This window comes from Camelus bactrianus, chromosome 9 (genome assembly GCF_048773025.1).
Source record: "Camelus bactrianus isolate YW-2024 breed Bactrian camel chromosome 9, ASM4877302v1, whole genome shotgun sequence".
Taxonomy (NCBI): domain Eukaryota; kingdom Metazoa; phylum Chordata; class Mammalia; order Artiodactyla; family Camelidae; genus Camelus; species Camelus bactrianus.
Genome location: NC_133547.1, coordinates 53947273 through 53974709, shown reverse-complemented (window position 1 = coordinate 53974709; position 27437 = coordinate 53947273). Strand labels below are relative to the sequence as shown.

At 45.2% G+C, this 27437-nt stretch overlaps 1 protein-coding gene across 6 annotated transcripts in view; it reads left to right on the top strand.

Moving 5' to 3' along the window:
• WWOX (WW domain containing oxidoreductase) overlaps positions 1–27437 on the top strand; it is a 902472-nt gene that overhangs the window by 304152 nt on the left and 570883 nt on the right. The window contains exons 9-10 of one of the 6 annotated variants that reach the window (XM_045505245.2): positions 4005–4058; positions 4273–4864. The exons of 4 other annotated variants lie outside the window; for them this stretch is intronic. In XM_045505245.2, coding sequence (XP_045361201.2) covers positions 4005–4037 — 33 coding nt within the window. In that variant the 3' untranslated portion in view covers positions 4038–4058; positions 4273–4864. Of the gene's footprint in view, positions 1–4004; positions 4865–27437 lie in introns of those variants that run through there. One more of the 6 variants, XM_045505239.2, reaches the window with a different exon arrangement.

Genomic DNA, 27437 nt, shown 5'->3' with positions numbered 1-27437 from the left:
CGGTGTTCTGTCATCTTCAGGCATGAGCTGAGACAGTGAGTGTGGTGATCTGTGGGTCAGGTGAGCCTGGAGTGTTCCTTCTGGACCACTTAGGAACGGTTTGACCCTGGAGCCACTGACTGCACCCCTCTGGGTCTTAGTTTCCTTGCCTCTTCAGTGGACAGGACCATCTCCTTGGCAAAGTAGAGGGGTGATCAGATTAAATAGTGAACATTCAGCGTCTGTCTTAGCGCTGCTGCAGAGTCGGCCTTCAGTCAGCCCCGCCTGCTGTTCCTCGTCTTGAATCTTATTCCCATTTAGGTCATTCCCTCAAACAGTGGCCCTTGGCTGCCTTGTCTCCTCCTGCCTCTAGGACATGAAAGTGCCCAGTTCTTCAGAGCGCCTGAATCCTGCCGGAGCAGGCCCTTTCCAAGACAGCTAAGGAGATCAGTGGTCACTACTTACCTTCTGGCTGAGATGAGATTCTCTGCTTACTCCTGGCAGATCAGTAGTGAAAGCACGTTCTGTTAAGTTTTACTAGGAGTCAGTCATCTCCCTGAGCCTCAGTTTCCCTGTCTGTGAAGTGAATCTCCGCAGAATGATGATGGAGAGTTAGGTCAGGTGAGGCTGGCAGTCAGACACCAAGAGGGGCTTCCACACAGAAGCCCCGTTCTCTCTGTGCCCCCAGGTCAGGTGTCATCATTCCACTTGGAATAATCACCTGCCCACGAGGAAGGTCTTCTCTCTCTTGGCTGAAGCTTTCGCTCCGTGTACTCAATAGCACATATTTTAGTGTCTACAAAATGCCCTTTGAGAGAAGACAATAAGGACATTTGTGATCTCTTTTTTTTTTCTTCTAGTGACGTTTCCAGTGAGACTCAAGTTCTCATTCCTCCACTAGAAGAAGTTTTCAAATATGTGTGTATGTGTGCATTTAGCATGCAGTCATATACATTTGAATATTGAAAGTGAATTTGGTCGGGCCTTATATTTCCAGAAAGGCCTAACTCTGGTTCTGTGCGGTCTCCTAGTCTCACTCTCCATGATCCTAGGACAGGATCGAAATAATACCCAGGCCGGAGCCGGAGTCTGTAATAATGGATGGGTGCCATTTGAGGGTCTTGGCAATGGCTAAGGGGAGTTTGGAGACCCTCAGAACAGGTCATCTGCGATCTGAGACCACAGTTCTGTCTGGAACGCTTGTCCCGAAAGCTGCTGAGAACCAGAGGAAGTATCGTTGGTGTGGGTAACAGTTGGGGTGGGGGGCGGCGCTCACAGATAGTCGGATGATTTTAATGTTTATATTCCACTGGGGTAAGCTCTAACAAAGACCCATCATTTCCCAGATAACCAATTCTTTTAAAAGAACATCTGTTGAAACTGGCAATTTACATTCTTCTTAAAATACGGAGCGACATAATTAACCCTCTGGGGAGACTAATATTAGTTTATTAGAGACAATTTCTAGTTCTGTTTATTTTTACCCTAAACGATTTGTTCAGATGGGGGGGGATTTTTTTTTTTTTTGGTCGTGGTGTGGGTTCGCCTTTATTTGGGGTTGACTCTTCGCAGTCAAGGACACAGAAAGAAGATAGGTGATAATATAACATCATGATAATCATCCACCGTGAACCCATAGAAGCATACTGAAAGGGCTTGAGATGGTTTGAGATTTAGATTTGGCATTGTACTAACTTTCCGGTATAATTAGCTTATTTTAAAGCGACCTAATCTGTAATCAATGCCTGCATTTACATGGTTTCCTTTGTCTTCTGTCCCTGCGCTGGGCTCCTTGGGCACCCACACTTCGTGGAATTCTCTTGGGCTCCTTGCCGTGGTCTCTGTAAAGGGATTTACTACGTTCTGCCCAGGAAGACCAGGACCACTCCTTTGTTTCCAGCCTTGGGCCGATTTCAGATGTCTGGCTTGTTAGGGGACGGAGGACAGAGAGGACAGAGCCTTTTGACCTTAGGCAGAGGCCACGTGGAATGCAGGTCCCTCTGACCGGCCCGCGGTCCTTCTCTGAACTGGAGAGCACACGCACTTAAACATGCAGGCATTCTGCCCTCCGTTCTGTGTCCCGCAGCAAATTAAGTCAGCTCCCGTCTTCCACATGGTGACTCTTCAGACGTGGGGTTCCCTTCCACGCGACATTCTGCTGCTTCTCTTCTCCGAGCTAAGAACACTGTTACTCAGCCAATGAAACGGCTCCGGGAACCTTCCCTATTACCATTTGCCCTGTTGCAAAATAGGGCTCATTAGCAGGAGTTCGTACAGTAACATGCCAAAGAGTCACGGTGGGCTCTTGGGCTGGGCTCACAAGCCCCCTGACCTGACCCAGCCAACCACTCCAGACTCCTTTCCTCCTCCTCGCCTTCCTCGGGCAACTTGAGGCTTTAGCCAAACTGAGCGGAGCTCACCAGGCTGCACCCGCTATGCTAGCTCTGCCCTCCCCCCAGGCTCCCCATCCTGTCCTTGGCTCCCTGGTCTGTTGGCAAACTTCTCCTCATCCTTCAGAACTCAGCTCTTGGTATCATCTCTTCCAAGAAGTCTTCCCAGACCTCCCCTCACCTAGATACCGTCACTCCCCCCTCGACACTTCAACTCCCTCGTGTTTCTGTGTCATGAATGTTCAGTTCCATGGCCATCATTCCATTGGATGGCGTGCTTCTTGGAGAAAAGGGTTGTGTCTTACTCCATTCCTGACGCTGGCCTGGCACCTGATAGGTTCCCAGTGCACAGTGGTTGAATGTAATTCCCTCCTTTCCCCCCGCTGGTCTGTATTTAAGATCTAATGGCATTCGGCGTCTTATTTTCCATGAAGTAGAACAGGGTGCATTGAATGTGTATGGGAGTGATTATGGGACTGGCTGACTCACACCTGAAGTTTCTTTATTTGCAAGCTGGACGATGAGCTCAGTTTGAAGCCCTGGAGAAAATTTGAGCCTGTGAAGCTATTTTGAATCATAGTCATTTGAGGATCGGGGTGGGGGCCGCAGATGCCCTTGGAGACCTAAGCGTCACCCACCACTGCTGCACTTCCTTTTTGTCCCCTCCTCCCTGGGTTCCTTCATCACCATTCTGCCGCCATGGGGCTGCTGATCAACATCTTTGCCTGGCTTTCCCCCGCCACTGAGGTGTCTTAAACAGAGTGAATGATGCCGCTCTAAGTGCACAGAGATGGGCTGGGGTGCACTTGGCGGTCATTTTCTGGATTTCTGAAGCTTGGCATTCTCCCTTAAAGATCCCTGGCCAACTGCTTCCCTGTCCTAATTAGATGATACCCAGGAGATAAGTGACCCTGAAGCTAAGGTGGCATTTCTACAGCAAGGGAAGCAGATGGTTCCATCAGGTGACAGGGATGTGTGTACAGCTGATGGGGAGCAGGGTGGGGGGCTTGAGCCAAAGGCCAGTAGAGATTGAATGATACATGTGTTCTCAGTCACAAAATCGTGAGGGAACTTTGTCTTCTGAAGGTGTGGGTGAATGTGTGTGTCTTCAAATTGAGTGATTTATTAATTTTTTTCCCTCTCACCAGTGGGCAGGTTGACCCATGACATGGTCCACTGGCAGATCCACCTCCGAGACTCTTCAGCAATTAAGCCCATTCTGATAATTTCTGATCCTCACTTTTTATCACTGTGTATAAAACCCACCTCACAGTGTGTTGGAATCATAGCCAGCATCCAATCCATAATGGATTGATTGCGTGTTCATGTGAGAGCACACTGCTACGTCTAGAACCAGGACCATGACCCAGAGATGGTCTCTGACCTTGGGGACAGAGCCCAGGGCCTGCCACTGTGAGGGATTTACAGAACCCATGTTTTCCTTCCCTCCCAAGTGAGACTGGATTTATGTTGAAATTTTCTTTATGTATTTTTGGCTAAGGGAAATTTTATTGTTGTGCTTATGTGCCCTGAATAATTGGCATCAACTTAGAGTTATATTTCAGGGAGTAAGTGGTTCTGAGAGAAGAGGCATCGTCATATGAAAATGTGTTTTTTTTCCCCCTTAATTTGTAGCTTTTAACAAATTACCAGGAGCTTTATCCCTGATGTATTGAATACCTGTGCCCTGTAAGTATGGGAATGGTGAGTACCCAGCATGCGTGACTCCACTTGCAAGTCCTTTAACCATGCATGACAGACATCACTAATCAATCAGACTTGTGCTCAGCACACTATGCCAAGTAACCATTACTAATCATCTGGAGTCAATGTGGGACATACTGTTTATCTACCATCCTAGCAAAGTGGTATTTTGGTAAAAGCATCTCAGTTCTTCCTGCAGAGTGCACGCTGGCCTCCTGTGTAGCCGTCACACCTTTAGGAATCAATCCCTGTGAAGTTTTGCTGTCAGAGCTTGGCCTTTCTCCTGGGAGAAGGCTGGGAAAACCTCAAGTCAGTGACCTAAAGAAATAACACGTCTCCGAGTTCCCTTATCTGCCTGGGCCTGACACTCACTCTCCAACTGTAAGCTGGCACTGCATAAGAAAATGCTCAACGTTAAGAATTTGTGTGTTAAGACAAGTGGTGAGCATCGTTCCTGGTCTAGAAGCTTTTCTGGAACAGAAAGGAGTCTTTGCATGATCTGTTGCAATGGCACGCTGACCCGGGTCGTTGGAAGGGTGATTTGCTCTAAGCACACAGAGTATCAGGAGCATATCTGTTGCGTCCAGCTGTGGCCACTTGTGTGGGTAGTTAATGTGTGTCTCTTATTCCCTTTTACAGCAGAAAAGAACCCTTGCATTTGGTCATTTTAGGTCCGCAGATGGGTTACTTGTAAAATATCTTCAGGGTTTTTAACAAGAGTCATTCTTTTTTTCCTAGCTCTGATTAATGATGTAACAAGGAAAACAACATAATAAATAGAGTTAATACTTGCTGTGGGCTTGTATGTGTCTTTGGTTGAGCCTCACACATGTGCTTTGATTGGAAGTACCCCATCTCCTGGGTTTGCACTGTCACGGCTTAATGGACTGCACATCAGTGGCTTTTTGAGGAAAAGAAATGTAAGGCTTGGTCCCCGGTCCTTGAGTCAGCACATTGAACTTTTGGTCAATTAGCTCCTCCCCCCATCTTTATGGCGTGGCCTTTCCTGTAATTACAGTCCAGATCCTATAGCCGGAGGCAGGCCTGTCAATGGAGTAAGAGGCTGCTGTCCATCGCAGGGTGACAGCCGGTTCCGAGGGTTTTAGGCCTGTCCTTAGAGAGGTTTGTCATTTCCTCCTTGGGTACTTGGCCCCGACCCCATTCACCGCCATCAAATGGACTGAGGTGTGTTTATTCCGTGGCGGAGCCTAGGGGGTTGGGGCCCATGGACATGACGTGCTGCAAAGTAGAGACGTTTCATTGATCTGTATTGTTTTTAATCCGGAAGCATTTTTAAAACACACGTCTGTATGCACATCGGAAAAGACCTGGAAAGACGCGAAGTGGACTGTTCGTCAGGCTTTACCCCAGGGGTGGGTTTGGGTCGGAAGCTATCGGAAAAGAATCACATTTTACCTTAGACCAGTCCATGCTGGATTTTCTGTCTTTTGATTTTTCAATAAGCGTGGATTACCTTTATAAATTCAATTTGCTATGTAGTCAAAGAATCAAAATCAGTCAACTTATTTCTAATGATCGAAGTTCCCTCAGACAGGACAATTTTTGATGGGAAACCACAAAGTCTTCTGGCTCTTTGTTTTTCCACCTGGTGTTCCTTAGGCTCGCTGGCTGCCCTCATGCCTCACCCGCCTCGTGTTTCCTTCAGGTTCCCCGAGGCCTCCTGCTCGTCCCCTTACATGTCCTGCCTTCTGAGTGCTGGGAGCGTGATCTCTCGCCTCCTCTTCTCACCCAGTCTTCAATTCCCTGCTGCTTAAGAAAGTCAAGCACGTGTTTGTAGTCATCGGTGGTGGTCTGCCTTTTGAAAGTTACACACAAATGAACATGTCCTAGTCTGATGTAGCCCTCCGGGAGAATTGCACATTTGTGATGAGATGAAGGTGGAATTTAAGGGATGGATCATGTCCATTAGCAGGTGGCTGGTGTCCTGTGGGTCTCTTCAGCTGACTTGGCCACTGTCAGAGGAGTGTGGGCCTCTCTGTGACCCCTGCATTTCCCTGTGTGTGTCCCATCCTGCTGGCTTTTGTGCATGTGGTCACTGAAGACAAGGATGGGATGTGCTGTGCACACCCCAGGTTGCTGGTCTGCTTCTACCAGAGGCTGCTTTGGACCACATCACAGACATCTCACTATTTAAGGCCAAGATAGCAGCTTTGTCCTGATGAGTTTGTGATTGCTGTACCCAGGGGAATGGGAAACCCGAGACTTGGACAGGTCCCTCTCTCATCCCTTAGAGACCCCCTTCCCTGGACCATCCACACAGAAGGAGAGAAGTTGCTGCTGAAGATAGATGCTGTCACTCAGCAGTTCTCTCCTGTCCACCTCTGTCAAACCTTCCACGAGGAGAATGCATTGCTCAGACATCAAGGAAGTTAAATTTTTGCCAAGAATGATGTCAGTAGCAAACTTTGGAACATGGCACAGACTGGAATGGTTCTGCAGGGAGCTGTAGGGGTACTGGATGCTGAGACTGAAGCCTTCTGGGTACACCTTTTACCTTGACTGCCCTCTGATTGATACATTTCTACTCGGGTCTAGAGCGGTGATGGTTTGGGGGATGTGGAGGCCTTTGATCGTGGGGAAATTGAACCATCTCTTATCATGGCTTCATAGCTCATTTCTTTTTAGCACCGAGTAGTTCTGCATTGTCTGGATGGACCACAGTTTATTTATACATTCACCTACTGAAGGACATCTTAATTGCTTCTGAGTTTTGGCATTTATGAATAAAACTGCTATAAACATCCCTATATAGGTTTTTTTTTTTTTTTTTGTGGACATAAGTTTTCAACTCATTTGTGTAAATACCACAGAGCACAGAGGCTGGATTATATGCTGAGGGTATGTTCAGTTTTGTAAGAAATTGCTCAGCTGTCTTTGAAAATGGCAGACCCATTTGGCGTTCCTTCCAGCCATGAGTAAGAGTTCCTGTTGCTCCACAGCCTTGCCAGCGTTTCATGTTGTCAGCCTTCTAGATTGTTGTCATTCTCATAGCAGTGTAGCACTGTCTTCTTGTTTGACCAAGATTTGCTTTTAATTGTAATTTTTAAGTAAGCACACTTATATAAAAATCCAAGGTAAATGGAAGCATTTCTTTACCTCTAAATCAAGACTATCTGTGAGGAGTCTAGCAGTTTGGTAATAACTGAAGCTGGAGTCTTTCCCTGGTCCCATCTTACTGGCCACCAGGAGAGACCCAAGACAAAGACAGTGGGTTCTCATTTTATACGAGGCCAAATAATTTTAAGCTCTGGGTCTGTTTGGGGGTTTATATCAATGATAGTAATTATTGAAATGGTGAACGGGTATTAACATAATTGGTTTGTGAGCAGAAATGGTATGTTTATAATGCTCTCCCACCCCAACACCTTACTGCATGTTTAATGTACTTGTTTGATTGAATCTAAGCTGTCTTCATGATCACAGGGCCCCCATGGTGTGGATGGTCAGTGCTGCATTACAGGGAGAGTGGCTGGGTCCAGAGATGTCACTCTTGGTGGGTTTTCACCAGAGGCTGTGATGTTTTATCTCAAAAAAGAAAAAAAAGTAGACTTATTATATACTGAAAGTACCAAGACTTGGGAAAAACACGTTTTCAGGGAATTTGATATTTGTACAAAATCATCCAGGTTGTCAACATAAAGGGAATTAAAAAGAACTTTGTTAGACTTCCAACCACGTACTTTGAGATTTACGCGGGTTACTTCGTAAGTTTCGCACCGTCGTTGGTGGGGCTCACTCTGGTGCTTCCAATGCTCACAAAATAGAGGGTAAAGGAGTCACGTCTCCGCCCCAGCTTAGGGCAGGGTTTGCTGGAGGGACCACTTTTCCAAACTTCACATGCCCTACTCACCAAGTTTATGATAAATAAGAGACAACTCTTCCTGCTTAGAAGCACTGTGTCTCGGGCTATGGCTGCGAGCGGGGGTGATTGCGAGACACAGGGAAAGCTCAAAGGGAAATCAGTGACGTGTAAAAATTGGGAGCATTCTGTGATAAGAAAAATTCAGAAGGGGGACATTATGTTGTCTTCCTGATTCAGTGACAGAGCACCGGCGGTGTTTACTCAGGGTGATTCCACAGCCTTTTTTTCTTAAATACAAATTCACTGTCCTCCATTGTGTCTCCTTCATCAGCATTGAGGGGGATGCACAGTACTGACTGAGTTAAGATTGAATGTTATGAAGGCTAAGGAAATAATTCTGAGGCCTTTTAGTCTATTAACTGGATAAGGCTTCTTAATAGTTTGGCTTAAGGCAAAAATGATTTTATTCTAGTTTCGTCCTCATTGAGTCAATGATTAACTTACCCGACTTTGATTAAAACGGAATTTTACTAAGTATAAAAACCATCTGGGCCTTTCTCCTTCCATATGGAAAATGGTGAGAGGTCTTGTCTCTGGACAGTTCAAGGTGTCCAGTGTCGGGCAAGACTCAAGGCGTCATGGTTGCGGCTTTGCCCGGGGGAGGCCCCAAGCAAGATGTCCTTTTCCACCTGGCCTTGCCCCTGCGCGGAGGGCAGCGTGTGTACTGCGCGCTCTTTCTGGGTGGGACTGTCCCACCAGGAACACCTGGCTGTCTCCCAGCTCCTTCCCGATGGTCTCTGCCTTGACTCCTCTTGGCCTCTGTTCCCCGTCTCTGGTTTTCACCTTCGTTAACCTTCCGAAAGGACCAGGCGGGACTCGTGGGGATTTCTTGTCCTTTGGCGATGGCAGAGACCATGGGTGACTCAGCAGCCTCTCCCAGCTCCTGTTAGAGCCCTGCTCAAACCGTGCAGTCACTGTGTGTTTCAGGCTTAGCCTTTTCAAGAGTAAGGACTGGGTTTTCTTTGTTTATGTCTAGCTCCAGCATTTAGCACAGGACTTGACACCAGCCAGTGGAAGCTATATCCATGGAATAGACTCGTGCAGCGGCTGAGGTCGAGGCAACGTAGGTGCTGTTTTCCCTGGATGCTGAGGACGTGAATTTCAGGCTGTGGGGCTGTGCTCCTCCCCTACGTGTCCTCCTGACATGCTATAAATAGACATTCCTGCTTTGAGCTAGCTGAGATTAAGTTGTACCACATGCTCCTTACCACTTTGAGGCCTCACAGCTTTTGAGCCTTTTGAGAAGGAGGTAAGAGGGGGTGGAGGTATAACTCAGTAGTGGAGCATGTGCCTAGCATGTGTGAGGTCCTGGGTTCAATCCCCAGTCCCTCCATAAAAAACTTAATTCTAAGAAGCAAGTAAGAGAGGCAGATGGAGAGGAAGTGAGTAGAAACTTGGTTTCTATGCGAGGAGGAAGAGCAATAAAACAAAACAAAAACCAGTGTAACAGAGGAGCAGGCAGGAATGGTTATCAGCGCCTGTGGAGGGTTTTGGTATGGATCCCAGCTGAACCGAGTGCAGTTCTGGCCGCCTGGGGACGCTGCCACGTACAGGCAGTGTCATCCGAATTATGTGTGTGAGCGTGCGTGTGGCGGGTAAGAGCTGGGCCTTTGAAAAAATTGTATGGATTGCTCGGCATTCACCGTGGGCGTTAAATCTCCATTCTGGTTGCCAAGATTAAATTGAATTGTCCCCATGGCCATTTAGTTTCCCTGCGCACAAAACGGAGCCAACATTTTTACACTTTTCTCCCTCTCTCCTCTCCTCTCTTTCATTCCTTTTTTTTCTCCCTCCATCTGCCTTTTTTTTTTCCTGTTTTTTGTTTGTTTAACACACCACTTGGTCCTCACTGCATTGGTCATGGTACCGTTTTACCACATGGAGCAAACCATGGCAGGAAGTGCCTGGCCCAGGCTGTTGAAGTTCCTGGTGGGGACACCTGAGCCTTCGTGTGATGGGGATGGGTGGACAATGCAGTACCATTTAAAATGGGGGGGTGCATTTTGGGGTGTCCTCTTTATTTCCTGGACACCTTCCAGCTGGACTGGCTTTTTTGGGAACACGGGGATGTTTGTGCTGGAAGGCCCACTGATATGATTTAATCCCAAAGCTTTTTCTCAATGATGGATTATTCAGGCAGTGTTTTCCAAAATTGTCATTAATCAGGACAGACCCAGAGAGAACACGTACAGGATTGCCTGCACTGGGCCTGCTAGGGGTCGATGTTTTCTGGCTCAAAGAAGCTCCAAAAGAAAGAATTCATAGCCAGGGTGTTTCTTTCTCTAGGCAGCAAGTAACGCAGGTACCACACTCGGGTTCACTGATGTTTAGCTTGGATTAAAACTCAGCCAGGGAAATATGCGTAGCTTTGCTGGGGAGGAGGTGGGGGAGGCTTGTATCCTCAAGCATTGAACAGCAAAGAATGTCGGGCAGGATGGAGGGTCAGCTGAGTGCCCGCGGTTGAAGTTCTCAGTTAATGCCCTCAAAATTCTGAACTTTGAACGTAAGCACCCTCCCCTCTACACGGACCTTTTTTTTTGTACAGTGAAACAGATCTTGGGAGAGCACCTGCCTTTTGTAAAGGAGCAAATTGGTTCAGATATCTTTGTTTGTGTAAACATTTTGGTGTCATTTGTGAACATCATCATCAGATGGGAGCACCTGAGATGACCATGATCCGCCTGCTGTGGCTGCTCAGGTGGCTTTTGATACAAACATGGGAGAATGGAGAAAAATCCAAAGTAGAGGCTTCGTGCAACATGGAATGTTGGCTGTCATTCTGCCCAGCCTTCCTTCTCATTTTACTCTGGCTTTTCTGCTGGCTCTCTCCCACACAGTGGTCCACAGCTTCGGCAGTATGCTAGGATCACCTGGGAAATTCTTTAAAAATAGTGATGCTCCAGGCTCATTGAATCCAGATCTCTGGTGGGGGAGGATGTTGGGTTTTATTTGGTGGGAGTGGGGATGGCAGTGAGAGTTGAAAACCCTAAAATGCCCCATCATTAGATTTGAGGATCTGGAGGGAGAGATACTTCCTCTTAGAGTTTCATGTAGAAGGTTTCTGGGAGTGTGGAGGTGAGTCAAATCACCTTTGCAAAAAGTAAGACTGGGCTTCCAGCTTGAGCCAGGGTTTTAGGGTGCTTCTCTTCAGGCTGTTAGCCTTTCCTTGTTTCCCTTCTCCCTGAGACACTTTTAGATCTGTTGGAACATTGTTAGGTCTGCCTGCCCTTAGCCCTCCAAAATCCTTTTTTTTTTTTTCAAAGCAGTTTTTATTCACACATAATTCACCAGCCATACAATCATGCATTTAAAGTGCACAGTTCAGTGGTTTTGGGGATATTCACAGAATTGTGCACTCATCACCACAGTCGATTTTAGATCATTTTTATTAGCCCAAGAAGATCCACACTCCTTAGCCATCCCCCAGTTGTCCCTCTCCCAGCCCTAGGCAACCGTTCATCTACTTTATGTCTCAGTGGATTTGCCAGTTCTGAATCTTTCCTCCACATGGAATTATGCAACATGCAGTCTTTTGTGTCCGGCTTCTTTAACTTAGTATAGTGTTTTCAAGGCTTATCCCCACCCCATTGTAGCACATATCAGTACTTTATTGCTTGTTATGACTGAGTAATATTCCATTGTATGGATATACCACATTTTATGTCTCCATTCATCCACTGGTGTACCGTTGAGTTGTTTCCACTGTGTGGCTATGAGGAATAATGCCACTGTGAGCATCCGTGTGCAGGTTTTCATGTGTATTGTATTTACCCTGCAGTATCCTTTTTTGGTACCATCTGGGCCATCAGGGAAGTGTCTTGAAATGTTTTGCATCAGAAACGAGTCATTATTGGCAAGGCGGGCAGCTCTGGAGCAGGGCCCAGGGCACCTGGGGGTCGCTCACTCTGCACCTGCCGTCTGACCTGGAGCTGTCAATGGCTCAACCTCCTGGGAGAAGAAGGAATGCAGTCACAACTCCCTTTCTGGGCCCCCTGCTTCCAGAAATAGCGAAACGAGCTGCTTTCTGAGAAAGGAAGGTGCCCTGTTCCGTGATCACTACAAGACGTCAGTATTGTTTGTGTGATTAATGAGTCCACGTCTCACACGTTCCCACTGAATGTATCTGCGCCTTCTAACAGCGTCGTCTTCCATGTGTTGCTGACTGTGAGATTTATGGGGCCTAACTCGCAAACGGTGTGTGTCTGGATTGAGGGAACCTGAGAATCGCTATTTGCCTCTGACCCGAGGAAATTCCCTTTAAGCTGCTTATCAGAGGTGCGTGCTGAGAGCGTTGTGGGAAGATGGTGTCTCCGGTCCCCTGGTGAGACCTGGAGTCCGCTCTCATTACACATTAACTGGACTGACAGTGAGCTCACAGGCTCGTAGCTTCTCCTGCAAGTATCTGCTGACAGTTCTACTTCTGTAGATTTCACTTAAAAACCACATATACTGCAATTCCCCCATACTCCAAGTCTTCACTCTGGATTAAAATATAACTCCTTATTTAAAAAATCAAAGCAAAGCAAAAAAGAACAAAACTTTCATCAAGGTGGCTTAGATAAACCTCTAATTTCACCAACAGCAAAGCAACTCTTTATTTTCCATTTAAAGCACCATCATTGTGCCAGGCTTTTTTTGTATTTGCATTTTTAAAACTAAAAGAACATTTCCATGTCATGAAAAATTAAGTTTCTCTTAAACACATTCACAGCTTGCAGAAACACTGACAAATGTTTATGTATGATTTCACCACCAGGGGGCATTGTGGTTTGACTGTACATTTAAACAGCCTGCGTTCTATCAGTTTCCCCAGAAAATAAGACGGCCTAGGCGTATTTCTGATTCCTTCCAAGAAGGAATCATATCTGGAAGAGAACAGATGTCGATTCTTTTTCCTCACTAGCAAACAGTAGTGTTGTCAAATTTGCTAAACTTAGCCAGTTGAAGATTAACATGCAATATATAATACGCATGTGCCTAACTGTACAATAAATAGTAAATCACATTTTTATGCTTTCTGTGAACTTGGAAGCTGCAAGTTTTTTTTTTTTTTTTTTATTCCCTGGGTGTGATGAAATAAATAACATTCAAATGCATTTTAAAGATGTCAGTCAGGGGAAGAAAAAGTGCTTGGCAACTGTGTTTGATAGATTTCTTTTATGATTAATTCTCCTATTAAGTTTTAATGACTTTAAAGATATAAAGCTAGAAACCGCAAAACTAGGCATGGTTAGTAAATAACCGAAATACCAGGTGTACAGAAATGCATCTGTGCAAAAATGAAATCATATATTCTCTCGGATGTACTAGGAAACAGCTCTTTGGCAAGTCTAGAGAGTTAAATATCCCCGAAGGAGGGGGGGAAGCTTAAAAACAGTGAACTCAAGAAGATTGTGTTTCTTAAAGAAACTCCTGTGAGAAAGGTACTCTCGAAGATTCACAAATGTAAATTAAATTATTTTATGAAGCAATATTTATCAGCAAGACTGTCGCTCTCTTGGAATGCATTTCTCCGTTTCAAGGTTTTAAGCATCTCTGTACAAAATTTCAAGTATTTCTCACAGTTTTCTTCCCGGGCTCATTGGCATTGAAAGCCCTGGGTTGCTTTGTTGTTTTCTAAATGCTCTAAGGACTGGCTGGTCCCAGAAGTGGGAATAGTGGTGACAGTGTTTTAGTAATGCTGTCTTTTTTTCTTCCTTCTGCACCCAGAATTTATGAAACGTGACTCGGTTCACCCTCCAAACATCTCTGTGAATCGGGGAGGTTGGGAGAATTCATTTCAGTTTCCAAATACCAGAAGTGAGGGTAATACAGGCTTACCCCAGACTCTGTAACCTCCCCTCCACATCGGGGGCCTGCGAGTTCATGCTTGGGGCCCTCTGCGGTAGGCACAGCTGGATTATTTACTTTCTAGAACATCTCAACTCAAGTTCTTAAGCTGAACAGTTTAGAAACCAAACACACATTCATTAACATGAAAAATGACTGGAAAGAGTTGCAGGGCCCCCAGAAGAAGAATGTATAAATGTATATAGTTTTGTATATGCGTATGTATATGTTTTTGTGCCCAAAAGGAGATAAATGGTGTCTTTTACACAATCCCTTCTCCGCACTAAAGACTACGATTCTTGAATTTTTCTGAGTCCCCAAAGCACAATAGGCACCATTTGGAAGCTTCACATCAGGCAGCCCCACACATCAGAACTTCAAATCTAAAGATCTTTTAAATACACAGAACTTATTTTTGAAAGCTCTTGGCCCAGTCCAAATGAATACTGATTCCCAGCCTCTAAAATGCCTGGAGTGAGAAAACAGGGAATATTGTTCTTTTCCGTTTATATTATTTCATACTGAGTTAGCACACTTGCCAAGAGTCTGAGGCAGCTTCTGGCTTGACAATGCCTTATTTAACTAGCCTTGTTTCTAGAATAAAGTCAGGGTCCCCTGGGGGCCTCTCAGCGGCACTCAGGTCACTCCTGAGCTGGAAGAGACCAAAGCAAATAAAGCCAATCTGTTTCCCCATGAAAATCATCTTACCGTTTTCAGGGCTAGGACACAGATTTGGCCCTGGCCGCCAGGGAGCCTGGTCCAACACCGGATACCGAGGTCCTCTGGGGTTTCAGAGGACTAGAATCTCAGTGACCTGCCTCTTGGGGCCAAGGAGCCTTACCAAAAACTACGGCTTTCTGTTTGCTCCAGACTTGGGAAGTTGCTGGGCAGTCCGGCTAGCAAATGCCTCATTCCAGTGCTGGCTGTATCCCGGAGCTGTCCTAGTGCATGGAGCACGTCGGCTTGAGGCTGGAAGAAACCCCGAGCATTTGGCCAGGGAGAGGCAACTGGTTCCAGCTGGCCCAAGCCCTACGTTTTAAAAATTACCCAGATGAACTGATTTTGTATAGAGAGTGGGTGGAGAGGACTCCAGGGCCGTGGAGGAAGATACGGCCTTTCTCTCCCTAATCATGAGCGATGTGATTTGGAGAGAGAGGCTGGGGCTTGGCTCTGCAAACTGCATTTCCTTGGCTGAGCTCCAGAGGAGAAAAAGGGTCCAGGGGGAAGGCACAGGCACACCGTGTCCGGTCAGCGCCTTGCAGCTCCCCCTCCCCATGCCTTCTGCTGGGCATTGGGTGGGTCTGTGCCCCAAAGAGAGTGGCTCGGCCAAGCAGGGGCTGCCTGGAGACGGAGGCCACAGGCTTCAAGTTTTGGGGGAGTGGCTTCTGTGGACGTGAAAAAAAAAAAAAAAAAAAAAAAACGACATCAGAGGCAGGAGGCATCCCTCCAAACATAACTTGGCCTCCCTGCTCTCCCTGTGGACAGCAGGCCGCGCTCTCCTGGCCCAGTGCCCACACGCGTTCTTGGCACACGTGGACTTTCCATATCGCTCCTGCCTCCGAAACGAATCCGGCCGGTGACTTGGCCACTCTGTAAAATGAAGAGGAGCACTCGTGTGGGCATGACTTTTTATTTTAACCTAAGAAAGGGAAGGAAAAAGGAAAAAGGAAAGAGAGCCTTCTCCTTCTAGATTCCCTCCAGCCCCAGAAGGTCTAGCCAGAAGCTCCAAAAAGCTACCCACATGTTTATGGGCAAGTCTGAGAGCGTATCCCCTTTCCCACACCTGCCTGATGCCTGAATCCAGGGATGCGCCCTGGCTAGGAGGGGGGGTGTTAGAGGGTGGGCCCTCTGTGATGAGTATTCCTGACCCAGGGCCTGTTTTATGGAAAATCCCAGTTCCTTCAGGCCAGGTCCCTTCTAATCCAGGCCATTGCTGTGAATACCAGAGAAGCGAGATCTTCTCAGCAAGGACAGCATTATCTCGAATAAAATGATAGACACACAGAGTGCTCTTAGATTCAGCCAACAGAGCAGAGGAGGAAGGGTCAGAACCAGGAGTCTACGGAGGAGAGACAGTGCAAATGATTTCTGTGTGTTGACTCCTTTTTTAAAGGCAAGATGAACAGCAATACATAACAATAAATATTTCTTTCTGGCCCAGCACCATAGATTAGATTTCACATTCCAAATGTAAATTGTGCCTAGGAAACATCGATGTTTACTCTAAGCAACTGACCCTCCGGCATAAAAATAAAAAGGGAAAGGGAAGCAAACAAACTGTGTTACTGACAAGTGACAGGATATTCTATTTTATATCTCGCAGACATCTTACAGCTCTGGCATTTCTGGGGAACACTTTGGGATACTTCCAGTCTGGTTTGTCCATAAAAAGCCGTCTGTTTTTCATGTTTTGAAAAGACACGCAGAGAAGCCCCCAGCATGTCACATCAAGTGTCTTATCCTTGAGGAAACAGCCCGCAGCGTCAGTGTCACCCACGTGCCATCCCTACCCCCAGCATCCTATGAGAAATGTCTTGGGGCTGTCTCCAGCCAGGTCAGCACTGCGCTGCTTGATACATGCACCAGACTGGGAACACGTCTGAATTACAGTGTGTAGCGCGGGAAAGACCGTCTGGCTAGACCACCACGTGCTGGTGCCGCTGCGGGCTGCCCGGGGAGCAGACCTGCCTCCGCTGTGCGTTCCACCCGCTTAGTAAGGCGTGGAGGGGCCTCAGGGCTCCCACCTGAGAGGATGAAACGAAACCCCCCGTCCTTCGAACTGTAGGACGAAGCTCACTGCTCCGCGGAACCAGTCTGGCCAACCTTGCCTTGAACTAAGGGCATGCGCGTGTTCTCTAGACTCACACCCACCCCATTCTAGTGCTTTTATTTCTCACATCAGTTTTTGCCTCAAAAACTACAAGATTCAGAGCATAGGAACGTGACTCATCTCTCACGCATCATGGCAAGTGGGCTGTCTCCAGCGTGTCAAAGGAACAGAAGGGCTGGTGGTCCCAAAGGCAGGAGGGAGAAATCTGAGGGGGGTGCCGGCGGGAGGTGGTCTGTGCAGATACCACTGGGCCTGACCCGCAGGGGTCTCCTTCCTTGGGCTGTCTCCTGCTGTGGTCCCCGTAGTGGGCAGAAGGAGCGAATGCTGGTCCCTCCACTTCCTTTGTACTTGTCAAACTTGCCAGCTCCTTCCAGAAACACAGGTATTTCATTATCTGCTGCTGTGACAGCTCCGTCATGGATCCCCTGGCTGGGTTCAAAACCACCTCCCCCTCCAGGAAAACATCGAGGGGATTTTGCCAGCGGGATCTCATGTGTGTGTGTGTACATGCACATCCGTGCCTGCACTCTCGGGCACAGTTGGCATTCTTTCCATTGGGCAGTAAAGCCCTCCCCTCCTGTCGACCTGGGACTTGGCAGTGAGCTGGAGCTGGCAGAAATTTTGTGACCCAGTTGTTAAACACAGACACCATTAAAACTTAAATTGCATAAACGTACAATTAAATAAATTATATTCAAAACCAAGTTATTAAATACTCGAAGCTGATTGCTTCCTAGTCATTTTACGATCCCTGGCTATTTTTATCTGTGCTCCTGAGGTGGTCTGGGTCTGGATGGCAGAAATGCTTCAGCCCCGCGTGCGGCTGCGGGGCTCTCCCTAAACCCGCGTCTGGTGACGTCACCTTGCTGGCGTGAGGCAGCCGGGGTGGGAGTATTTACACCGTGGAAATAGGCAAAAAGTACAAACCAAGCCTTAGTTGGTGGTTTATATTGCCACGGCTTAAGAAAGTAATTACAATATTAATAATGCAGGTTAAATGTAAGAGTATCAGGACTCTAGTCATTACGCTATGACTATTCTAAAAAAGAGGAAATGTTCTTTCAGCATATTAAAAAAGAAACCTCTTTTATCCGACTCCACAAAGAAGCTGCTTGTGGCATTGAAGAGTGAGTGAAGTTCCAAAATCTGTCTGTCTTGATTCTTTTGTTTTCCTCCTACTAGTTAGCTTAAAAGTTCTTACAGGTTAAAAGTACCAACCGGTGTTCATCAGCTGCTTTTTGGCTGTGGATGTAAGAGGTGGGCAGAAATCAATGAAAGCACTGGGTGAGAATCAATTGGCTCTGTGGAATTTATAATAAAGAATGTTGCATATTTTTATAAATGTGTGTGGTAACATCTTTTACATCAGTAAATTTTATAATAAACTTACGTGCAGTCGGCCCTCCATATCCAGGGGTTCTGCATCCCCAGATTCAACCAGCCTTGGATCATAAGTATTTGAAAAAACATTCCAGAAATATCCGAGAAGCAAAGCTTGAATTGGCCACATGCTGCCAACGACTTACATAGCATTTACATCATATTTAGAGCTATTTAGGTAGCATTTACATTGTATTAGGTATTATAAGTAATCTGGAGATTATTTAAACTAAGGGAGAAGGTGTGCTTAGGTTATATGCAAATACTACACCATTTTATGAAAGGATCATGAGCGTCCTTGGATTTTGATGTCCGCGGGGGTCCTGGAACCAATGCCAGGGGGATCCGAGGGACACCTGTATGCTTATTTACAGGCATGCCTTCGTTTTTGGAGAGCCAGTAGTTAAACATTGACCAGAAGACTGGATTCACTTCAGTCAGCTCTTCGCTTGTGAAACGTGTGAGGGTTCGTTGAGGCAGCATGTGCAAACGGGCCTGCTCCAGTTCCTGGCCCAAAGCCACAAAGACGGTAGTGGTCATAAGCGTTGTCTCCATCCCTGTCACCATCAGAGGGAGCAAGATGACATGGGCAAGGCAACACGTCCAAGAGCAGACTCACCTAGCACCCTGGGCTGCCCGGTGTGCCCAGTTCCAACTGCATGGCCACGGTCTCAGGATATTCATTTCCGCAGAGCAGCAGTCTCTTGGGTTAGCCCGCTGCAGGTCCTCCCCTCTCTCCTGATATCTACAGCCCTTCCGACAGACTGTGCAAAAATCTGGAAGAAGCAGGGGGCAGCTATCTTTCATGTAAAGGTGGTCAGTTGCTTTCTACCTCTCCCTTAACACATACTTGGTCTCCAAATGCAATCAGGGACCATCCTGTCCCCTTGAATCAAGCATTTCAGTGTGGTTTACAGGTGCACAATCTGCCCACACACCTAGACCTTTCAAAAAGGACTTGAAATCTTTTGAGAGGTCTGAAATGATAAGCCTCTGAAATATCCACCTGAAAACAGAAAGGGAACAAGGTGACACCTTGTGGTCCTGCGGAAAAGGATCCCGGGACCTTGCAGCGCTCTGAGACACTCCCGGCACATCTGATTTGCAGGTCGTTGATACCTCGAAGACCCCGACGTTCTGTCTCCCAGGCCCATCGCCCGGGACAGGCCCAGGCCAGTGGAACAAAGCGATTTCAGAATGATTACAGTACCTCCTCGCTTCCGTATCGTCATCTATTTCTTGTTATTCTAGTTGAGTACTGCATTCAGACAGAGGTTGCCAATAAAGTTTATTGTAGGAGCAACATGTCAATATCTGTTGTACCCCCTGCCTAGGGTGCTTGTAATTAAAATGCCACGGATAGTCCGGGAGAGGCATGAAAATTTGATGGCAAATTGATTTCAGGTTCATCTTGAAATTTGTCCTCAGCTAGACTCGATACGCCTGGCAGACGTGGGATGGCTTTTGTCAGGAGGGTCTGCTGGAATAAGACAGAGATGTCTCGATGTGAATATTAAATACAGCATGCTGTTTATGACAGATGATTCGCTCGGTGCTGAAACACGCTGTGACTTCTCTTTACACATCCTTCTCCATTCAGACTGCAAGGTAGGACCGCATAGATCCACTTTACATATGAAAAGAAGATGCATAGAACTCCCTGGGTATATGAAATAAAGAGTTTTATTTGAAAAGCTGGCTTCAAACACTGGGTATTCTATCCAATATTCTAAACTTAGAAATGCTCCTTGGATCTAATTTAAGAAAGCTAGAAAAGTAATGCTAATCGAGATGCTGTAATCAAGTATCATGGCCTTATAGCGTCTCCTCAGAATAGTGTATTGCGGGAAAGGGAAAAAAAGACCTAGAAGTGGGGAAAAATCCCAATATTTAATACTATAAATTGCTGGTTCTTGTAAAGTTGCATTTATACATCACATTATAAAAGCCATTATCCTTATGTATTGTTCCTGCAGAAATGCGCTATGATGATAATATAATTTTTAAAGTATATTTTTTTTTAGAATTTAATTTGGGAAAAGTGTGAGGGAAAAATAATGTGGAGTTTCGAGTGTTCTTAATTTTAAAAGTGTGTTGTTCCGTGGAATTAAACGTGTTCAAGAAAACCCGTTTTATCCTTTGAAACAGTTTATTTGGCAATTAATTGTATTTACTTTAGAATTTAGCGTGTGATTAGAAATGGAATTGAGAAGAGCGCTGCTCAAAGTGGGTGCGTGCATTCCTTCCTTTAGCAAATAAGAGCTGAGTCCCTGCCCTGTGCAAAGCAAAACTGGATGAGAAGAGATTACTAGGTGGGACTTCCGTGAGACCCCGGTCCCGGGTGCCCCTGTCACTGTGTATAATCTGTAATTAATTTTTCAAGAACGATTCAACTCGCGATGCCAAAATCTGCCAGCCTGGCTCAAAAATAAATGAGGGCTATGGTTTCATTCCTTTTGAACTGGAATTTTAACATGGAAATCGAAGCAATTCCCTTCGCATCTGAATGTAAGAGTCCGTTTGGAATCACTTACTGGAAGAACCGGTAGACCTACCTCTTGCTCAGTGTTACCTCCCAGGCGGTCACAGGAGCTAAGGCCCATCAGCGGACGGCGCTCAGCATATGCTCCCAGGTCGTCAAGTCACTCCTTTGCACATTCAGGAGATATTTATGGATCTTTTATTAGGATGGGTTTTATGGCCCCAGATTAAAAGTTAAAGTTAAATAGTAAAAGTAATGAAGATGTGCCTTCGGAGGATCCAACTGGTTTGTGTTTTCATTCCCTCCATTGTGTCAAGGCCCATTGAATTTTGATGATAGCATTAAAAAAAAAAAGGATACCTCGAATCATTTTTGGAAGGAGACCGTGTATGAATGAACAAATTAATAAAATGACCTCTACTCCAAAGATGCTCATTTCTATCTTTCTCTGTAAGTAGGAGACTTTTTTTTTCCAATTTGGAATTAATTCGTGCCAGCTTTAACATTCTCAAGAAATACTGTGGGCAGCATCCGATAGAAGATTTAATTATTTGATCATAGAAAATAAATGACTAAATAGTGCATCGGAAGCCCTGGGAAATATGTTTATGAGTGAAGCGATCAGTAGAAAATTATGCTTCTTGAAGGCTCATCCAAGAGTTTGTTTTAGATTCTCAAGTGTCTTATTGTGAGGCTGTTGCCTTTGGGCAGGGACCCAGTTCAAAACGAAGCTTCGCTTAATAATGAATCCATGATCCACTGGATGCATTAAAGAGTAGCCTGGCCTGGAATATGAATTGTCTACAGATTTCACCGATACTTACAGATGCACAGAGGGGGTAAATAAAGAAGGATTGTAGTCAAAACTATTTCAGAAATGCAGTACTTATCAGAACCTTTTACATGCAAATGTCTCATACCTAAGAAAGGGAAAGGATGACAGTATTTTCCAAACTTACATAATGACTGCTTACCATCCACCCCACATTTTGTTTTATATTATACAGTATTATAAGCAGCACTCAGGGGATAGATAATTAGTATTTTCCAAATTTTATATTACCACTTAGCCCCCACCGTTTTTATCATTTTGTGGGACCAGCCTTCTTTGGAACATCCATTGGGAAGACTGTCTTTACTCAAAGGAGTCTGTTGCAAGCCCCGATTCATACCATGCTGCAAAGATTAACTATATGACAAAATTTTCAACATTAATATATTTTTTTAATTCTGTTAATGGAGTGACTCAAAATCATCCAACCTATACTGTCACTAAAACTAGACTTTTCCCTAGTTACAACTGTCAGACAAAAAGAGGGACTTCCAGGCATGGCGAGATAGTCTGCATTATATTCTAAAAGGAGCCAATTTTAATATCTTTCCTAATGCACTTGCTTTAACTCCTTCCTTTAGTAATTAGATAATTATGTATAATTAGCACATTAATTACGTGCAACAGCTGCAGCTGAGTGTGCGTGTACAGTTGCTTGGCAATAGCTTGTGAGTTCACTATCAGACCTGTGAAATTTTTCTCCCTGGCGTGTTTTCACTATTTTTCCTCCCCACGTGCGGAGGTGAAGGGTGCTGCTGTGAACTACAAAGTAACACAGTTGAAATGATGCTAATCTGCTGCGGCCGCCCAGGTAAATGTAGAGGAATGCACCGTCACCTCCCTCCGCGGCTCTCGGCGCCAGTAACAGCATCCTTGCCATTTCTCAGGTCCACCAGGTAGGTTGCTGCCTGCCCCGGGGCCAGAGAGCAAGGTTTTCTGATGCATTTAAAAAATGCGTTTAATGTTGGTGAAAGGTTTGTTATATATTATTAAGTGGAATGAGCCGTTTAAAAACCGGTATGTACAAACCAACATTAACAAACAATAACAGTATGTACAAGGTGGTTTCCTTGTTATGTAAAAATGTAAAATGGATTTACGTAAATAATGTTACTACAAGTAAGCTGCCTATCTGCCTTTCTTTTCTCAACAAATATTGATGAGATATTGATTAGGTACCACTCCCTGTGCTGGTGCTCGGAATACAGCCTATACCGAGAAGACCATAGTCTGCGCTTTGGAAATGAAAGGCACTCTGTCATTTTAAAAACTATTTGCCTAGGATTGACCATTTGCTAAAATGAGTTTGTCACTTTTATCATCAGATAAAAAAAAAAACCCTCAAATGTATTGGGAAAGTTTAATAACCTCCTGTAATTTCATACTAAGCATAAGGCTAGGCACATAGTATGAGCTCAGTAAACACTTCTTGAGTTAAATGGAATTATATTTGCATTTGAAAACAACACTCAGATTAAAATGCCAGCTTTTTAAATTTATTTTTTACTGATTTGTTTGGCCCTGGAGGTACCCCACGGGAGCGTGGGGGACAGACATATTCCCTGTGGATTCTTCCTCAGAAGACCACTGATGGGACCATGTGGGCTCACGTACCAGCTCTGAGTAGACCTAGCAGTCGCCCAGGAGAGATACAAGATACAAGGCCTCCACCAGCATTATCCCATCGTGGTCTCCCTGCCTCCCCGAGGCAGCTCCCTCTGCACCGGCACCTGCCTTCACACCTGCCGGCTTCCAAGCCGCAGCAAGCCTGCATGCTCAGCACTACAGTGTGTTTCTTTTGTAAAGGTGGCTTTGCAGAGGGCAGAGGGTCCTCTATGGAAGATGTCAGCACACTAACTTTAGGAAAAACAAAACAAACAAAAAAAAGAAATGAATAAAACTCCCTAAGCTTGGAATCCTGGCAAAGTCGAAAGACTCCTGACAGTGAACCAGTTTTGGCCAGTAGGAATTTTTTGCTTTGTTAGGTATCTCTCTCTCTCTCTTCCTCCCTACTTTGGTCTTCTGTGTTTCTTCCTCTCTCTCCTTTCCCCCACTTGCTTGCCCTTCTATTAAAATGTTCCCACAAATTAAACGGTAGCCTGTGCTCACCAGTCAGTGAAACCATGCCAGTGAATAATAGGAGAAATGGATCACAGTGTCCCCCTTTCCTTCTGCTGTCCCCCAGCCACACCGGCTATGCCATGACCACAGCCTGCCGGGAGCTCTATGCACTGTCTCCTGACTCTTCTACCCATACAGAGACATCCTGGGCTCATACAGGGAGGCTTTCCTGATTGCTTTTATGAAAGCACTGCCCTGCTTATGCAAGGTGCACCATGCCTCGCTTGCTTATCCCCCTGACCAATACATCACAGACGTCTCTCCAGGTCAGTAGATAGAAGAGCGAGCTCATTTCTTCTAATAGCTGCATAACACCTCATAGTATGGATATTCCATAATTTATTACAATTGGACTTCCATCCATTTAAAATTCTCATGTTCAGAGCTTTCTGGACATTTGGAAACGTTTTGCAAAATTGACATCATCTCTGTAAATGTATGAACTCAAATTCCCTCTAGAATGGTTGGATATTTAGAACATCCTGCACATGTGGCTTGTTTGTAAACTCTTCTTCCCCAAACGTTATCCTCTTCTTTGCACATGTGCCGTCTCTTCATAGTACTCTCAGCCCTTCCTATATACCTGCAGAATATGTATTTTTTGCATCGGCAAAAGTCCAGCTGAAAGAATACTTATTTAGTATAATTTAAACATGAGGGTCTTTTCATGCTACTTCCATTTAAATAATTCAAAAATCTGTTGCAAGGTGTCTCAATACTAGGGGAAGAGAGCTGCTAATGGATATATCATCGCCGCTGAAGACAAACTGCGTTATTCTGTCGGCAGTTGAGAAGTATGAGAGAAAGATCAAGATTAACATTGTCATTATTGGTGTTATGTTATCTGCTCCTCTCTGGAGGCACAGGTCTGATTCCTGCGAAATCGCTTTTCCTCCTCTTTAGGGATGGTGGCGTTGACGTGGTTTTAATTTGAACTGCGTTATTTGCCTTATATCTTTTTAAAAGTTCTATGAAAAAGTGTCTTACACGTGTTTCTTATTGATGAAATCAGGGTGACCATCCTTCAAATATGAAGCAGATATCTCTGAATATTCAAATCCTGGACTGCATTTGTAGCGGCACGAATGATTCTTCTGAAACTGACACATCAAGGAGCTTCTCATCCATTATTAAATTACCTTTTCCTGAAACAAAGTATTTATCAGATGTAACTCGATACCCAAATTCCTCTTCTTGTTAAACTAGAAGCTATGACACACACACACACACACACACGTCTTTAGTCACACACACACACGTCTTTAGTCTTGGTTTTAACATTTTAAGCATCCACAGACAAGTAATAGAATGAGCGATAGAAAATTGCCAGAATTGAAATTATTTCCAGCTATGTTTAAATATGAATGTCTTGTTCGACTCTTAGCATATGTATTTATGGCCGTGTGATATCATTATGGCATCGTAATGAACGTCTGCTGAATTATGTGGGATTCAGTGGGGGATACAAATGGATTTAAATTCTGTAACTGTCATGCTGTGGTCCGAAAAGGGCGGAAACTGACATATCTCCCTGCATTAACACATCTGTCAAGCGGCCTCAGCCCTCTGTGCGGGTCTCGTCTGTTGGAAGGGGGAGGCGGGGTGGGCAGAGGGGGCTCTGCATTGAGCACACATAGAGATGGGTGTGAAAAACCCAACACAAGGCACATTATGGAGCTGCCTGACTTGGCTTTTGGATTTGTGTTACTCTGGATGAAGAACAGTGTTGTGCATATCTTTTTTCCTTTTCTTATTCTGAATGCCTACCTTTAAATGAAGTGAGTAGGTTACCTTATTATATGGTCTTTATTAGTGAGTGAGCGTGTGTGTGTGTGCGTGTGTGTGTAGAGCACAGAAGCAGAGTGAAGAGAGAGGGGATGGTCCTGAGTTTGGATTCACCTTCTTCCTTATGAGCTGTACATACGCCATGGAGCCTGGTAATTAAACACTTGGAGCCCAAGTTTTCTCCTGTTGCATGGAAATAAGTAATACTGCATACTTTCCAGTATTCTCATCAGATTCACATGCAATACGTATGTTGAGGGTCTAGCAAAGTCCCTGTTAAATAAGAACTTAAAATATGGTAGTTGACATGGCTGTTTTTGCTGTTTTTATTATTATGAATGTTACCTTTTCAAAAAATACCCACAGTGCCCCTAGGAGTAATTTTTCTCAGTGGTGTACATTAGAAACTTACCATTTTAACATCAGCAACACGAATTCACCGAGCACTCCGATTTCATTCATTTAAGAGATATTTACTGAACGCCAGCTGAGTAGAAGGCAGGATGCCAGGTCCAGGGAAACAGTAGCCAGCCACGCCCCACAAGTCCCTCCCCTTCACAAGTCCGTCACCTTCCAGGGGAGTATATGCAAATCCCGACTGTTCAGGGAGAAGGATTCTGGTGAAAAGAGGGGCAGGTCCCTCCAGAACAGTGCCCTCTTCCTGCGAGGGGCGTGGCTGGACTTTGCCTTAGTGGGGAGGTGGAGGAGAGCATGGCCCCTCGTTTCTCTGTGCACAGAATGATGTTTCAGCCCCTGCCCCTGTGCTGATTGGTGCCCACCGGCCCCATGTTTCGTTGCTGGGCCCCCATGGTGTGGTGAAAGGTGACTTGTGCCTCGTGGGGCGTCTGGTAGAAACTCCTTCCATCACTGTTTTCTGCGCTAGATTTCCCGTCACTTGCCAAAGTTGATAAGTCTGTTTGCTTCCGTTTTTTCCCTAGTTTAACCTTGTAAATTAGGTAGATTGTAGACAGGGCTATCCTTTCTGAAGCAGGACTGATTGACTCCACTAATTAGCTGTGTGGCCCTGTCCGTCATGCCTCAGTTGTATCACCTGTATAATGGGATCCTAATAGTACGGATCTCACTGAGCTGTAAGGATGAAAAACTTTGGTATTGAAATGCTTAGGTAAAGCCCGGGCGTGGAGAGGGCTACAAGGCTCTTTACTGTTGCTTATTCTTGTTCTCATGAAGTGCATCATTCTGGTAATAGTCATCTTTAGGATATTTTAATCACTTTTTGGCTTACTTTACGCCTCCTCCCCATCAGGCCCCCCTCCATAGTAGGTAAAACGTGTTAACAGTCTAATACATTTTCTTCTAAATTTTTTCTATGCCTATATATGTATATACACACACACACATACATCTGTGTATTTATCCATCTGTAGGAGATATACATATATGCACACATATATGTATGTGTGTATATGTGGGCATAGAAAAAATATTTATGTGTATATATGTATGTATATATAAATGTGTGTGTGTCGATCTCCTACAGATATATATATACACACACAGATGCACATACGTATTTAGAGGTTTTTTGTTTTTTTTTTTTTTTTTTGGTAGCTTTGCTTGGTAAAACATGGAGTCCTTCTGTGCACACTGTCCTGTATCTTTCTTTTCTCCTCCGCCTGCGGTGTGGTCTCCTGTGGCATGGACGTGCCGTGCTCTGCATGGTCCTTCTGCATCTTGATGTGTTGGAGGGCATTCATATAGTTTCCAGGGGTTTGTCCCCACACTCCCACCCGGCCACAAATAGTGATCCAATAAGCATCTTTGTTGATCTGTCCAGACTGATGCTTTTATTTCCGTGGGATGGATTCCCAGGTGTGGGATTGCTGGGCCAGACTCTAAATTTTTTAAATGGATTTTTCTCAATCTAATGGACTGTGCTGAAGAGAGCCAAAATCTTGATAGAAACACTCCACTTAGAGTGAATTTTTTTGGATGTAAAAGTGGATGGTAATTAAGCGTACACACATTAAAAAGAGTAATTTGACCAGCATATCACAGTATTAATTGATTATAATGTCTGAAAGACTTTGGATTCCAATATTTGAGAATGAGAAAGCAGGTGGAAAGTCTACCAGTTACAGGCATGTATTTTGCGCACGAATATGAGAAAGCAACTGGCGTACCTTTGCTAGTATTTTTGTAGAACAAAAATCGCTAGTAAGTGTCATGTTGGATGCCATGCACAGATGATTAGTGGCTGT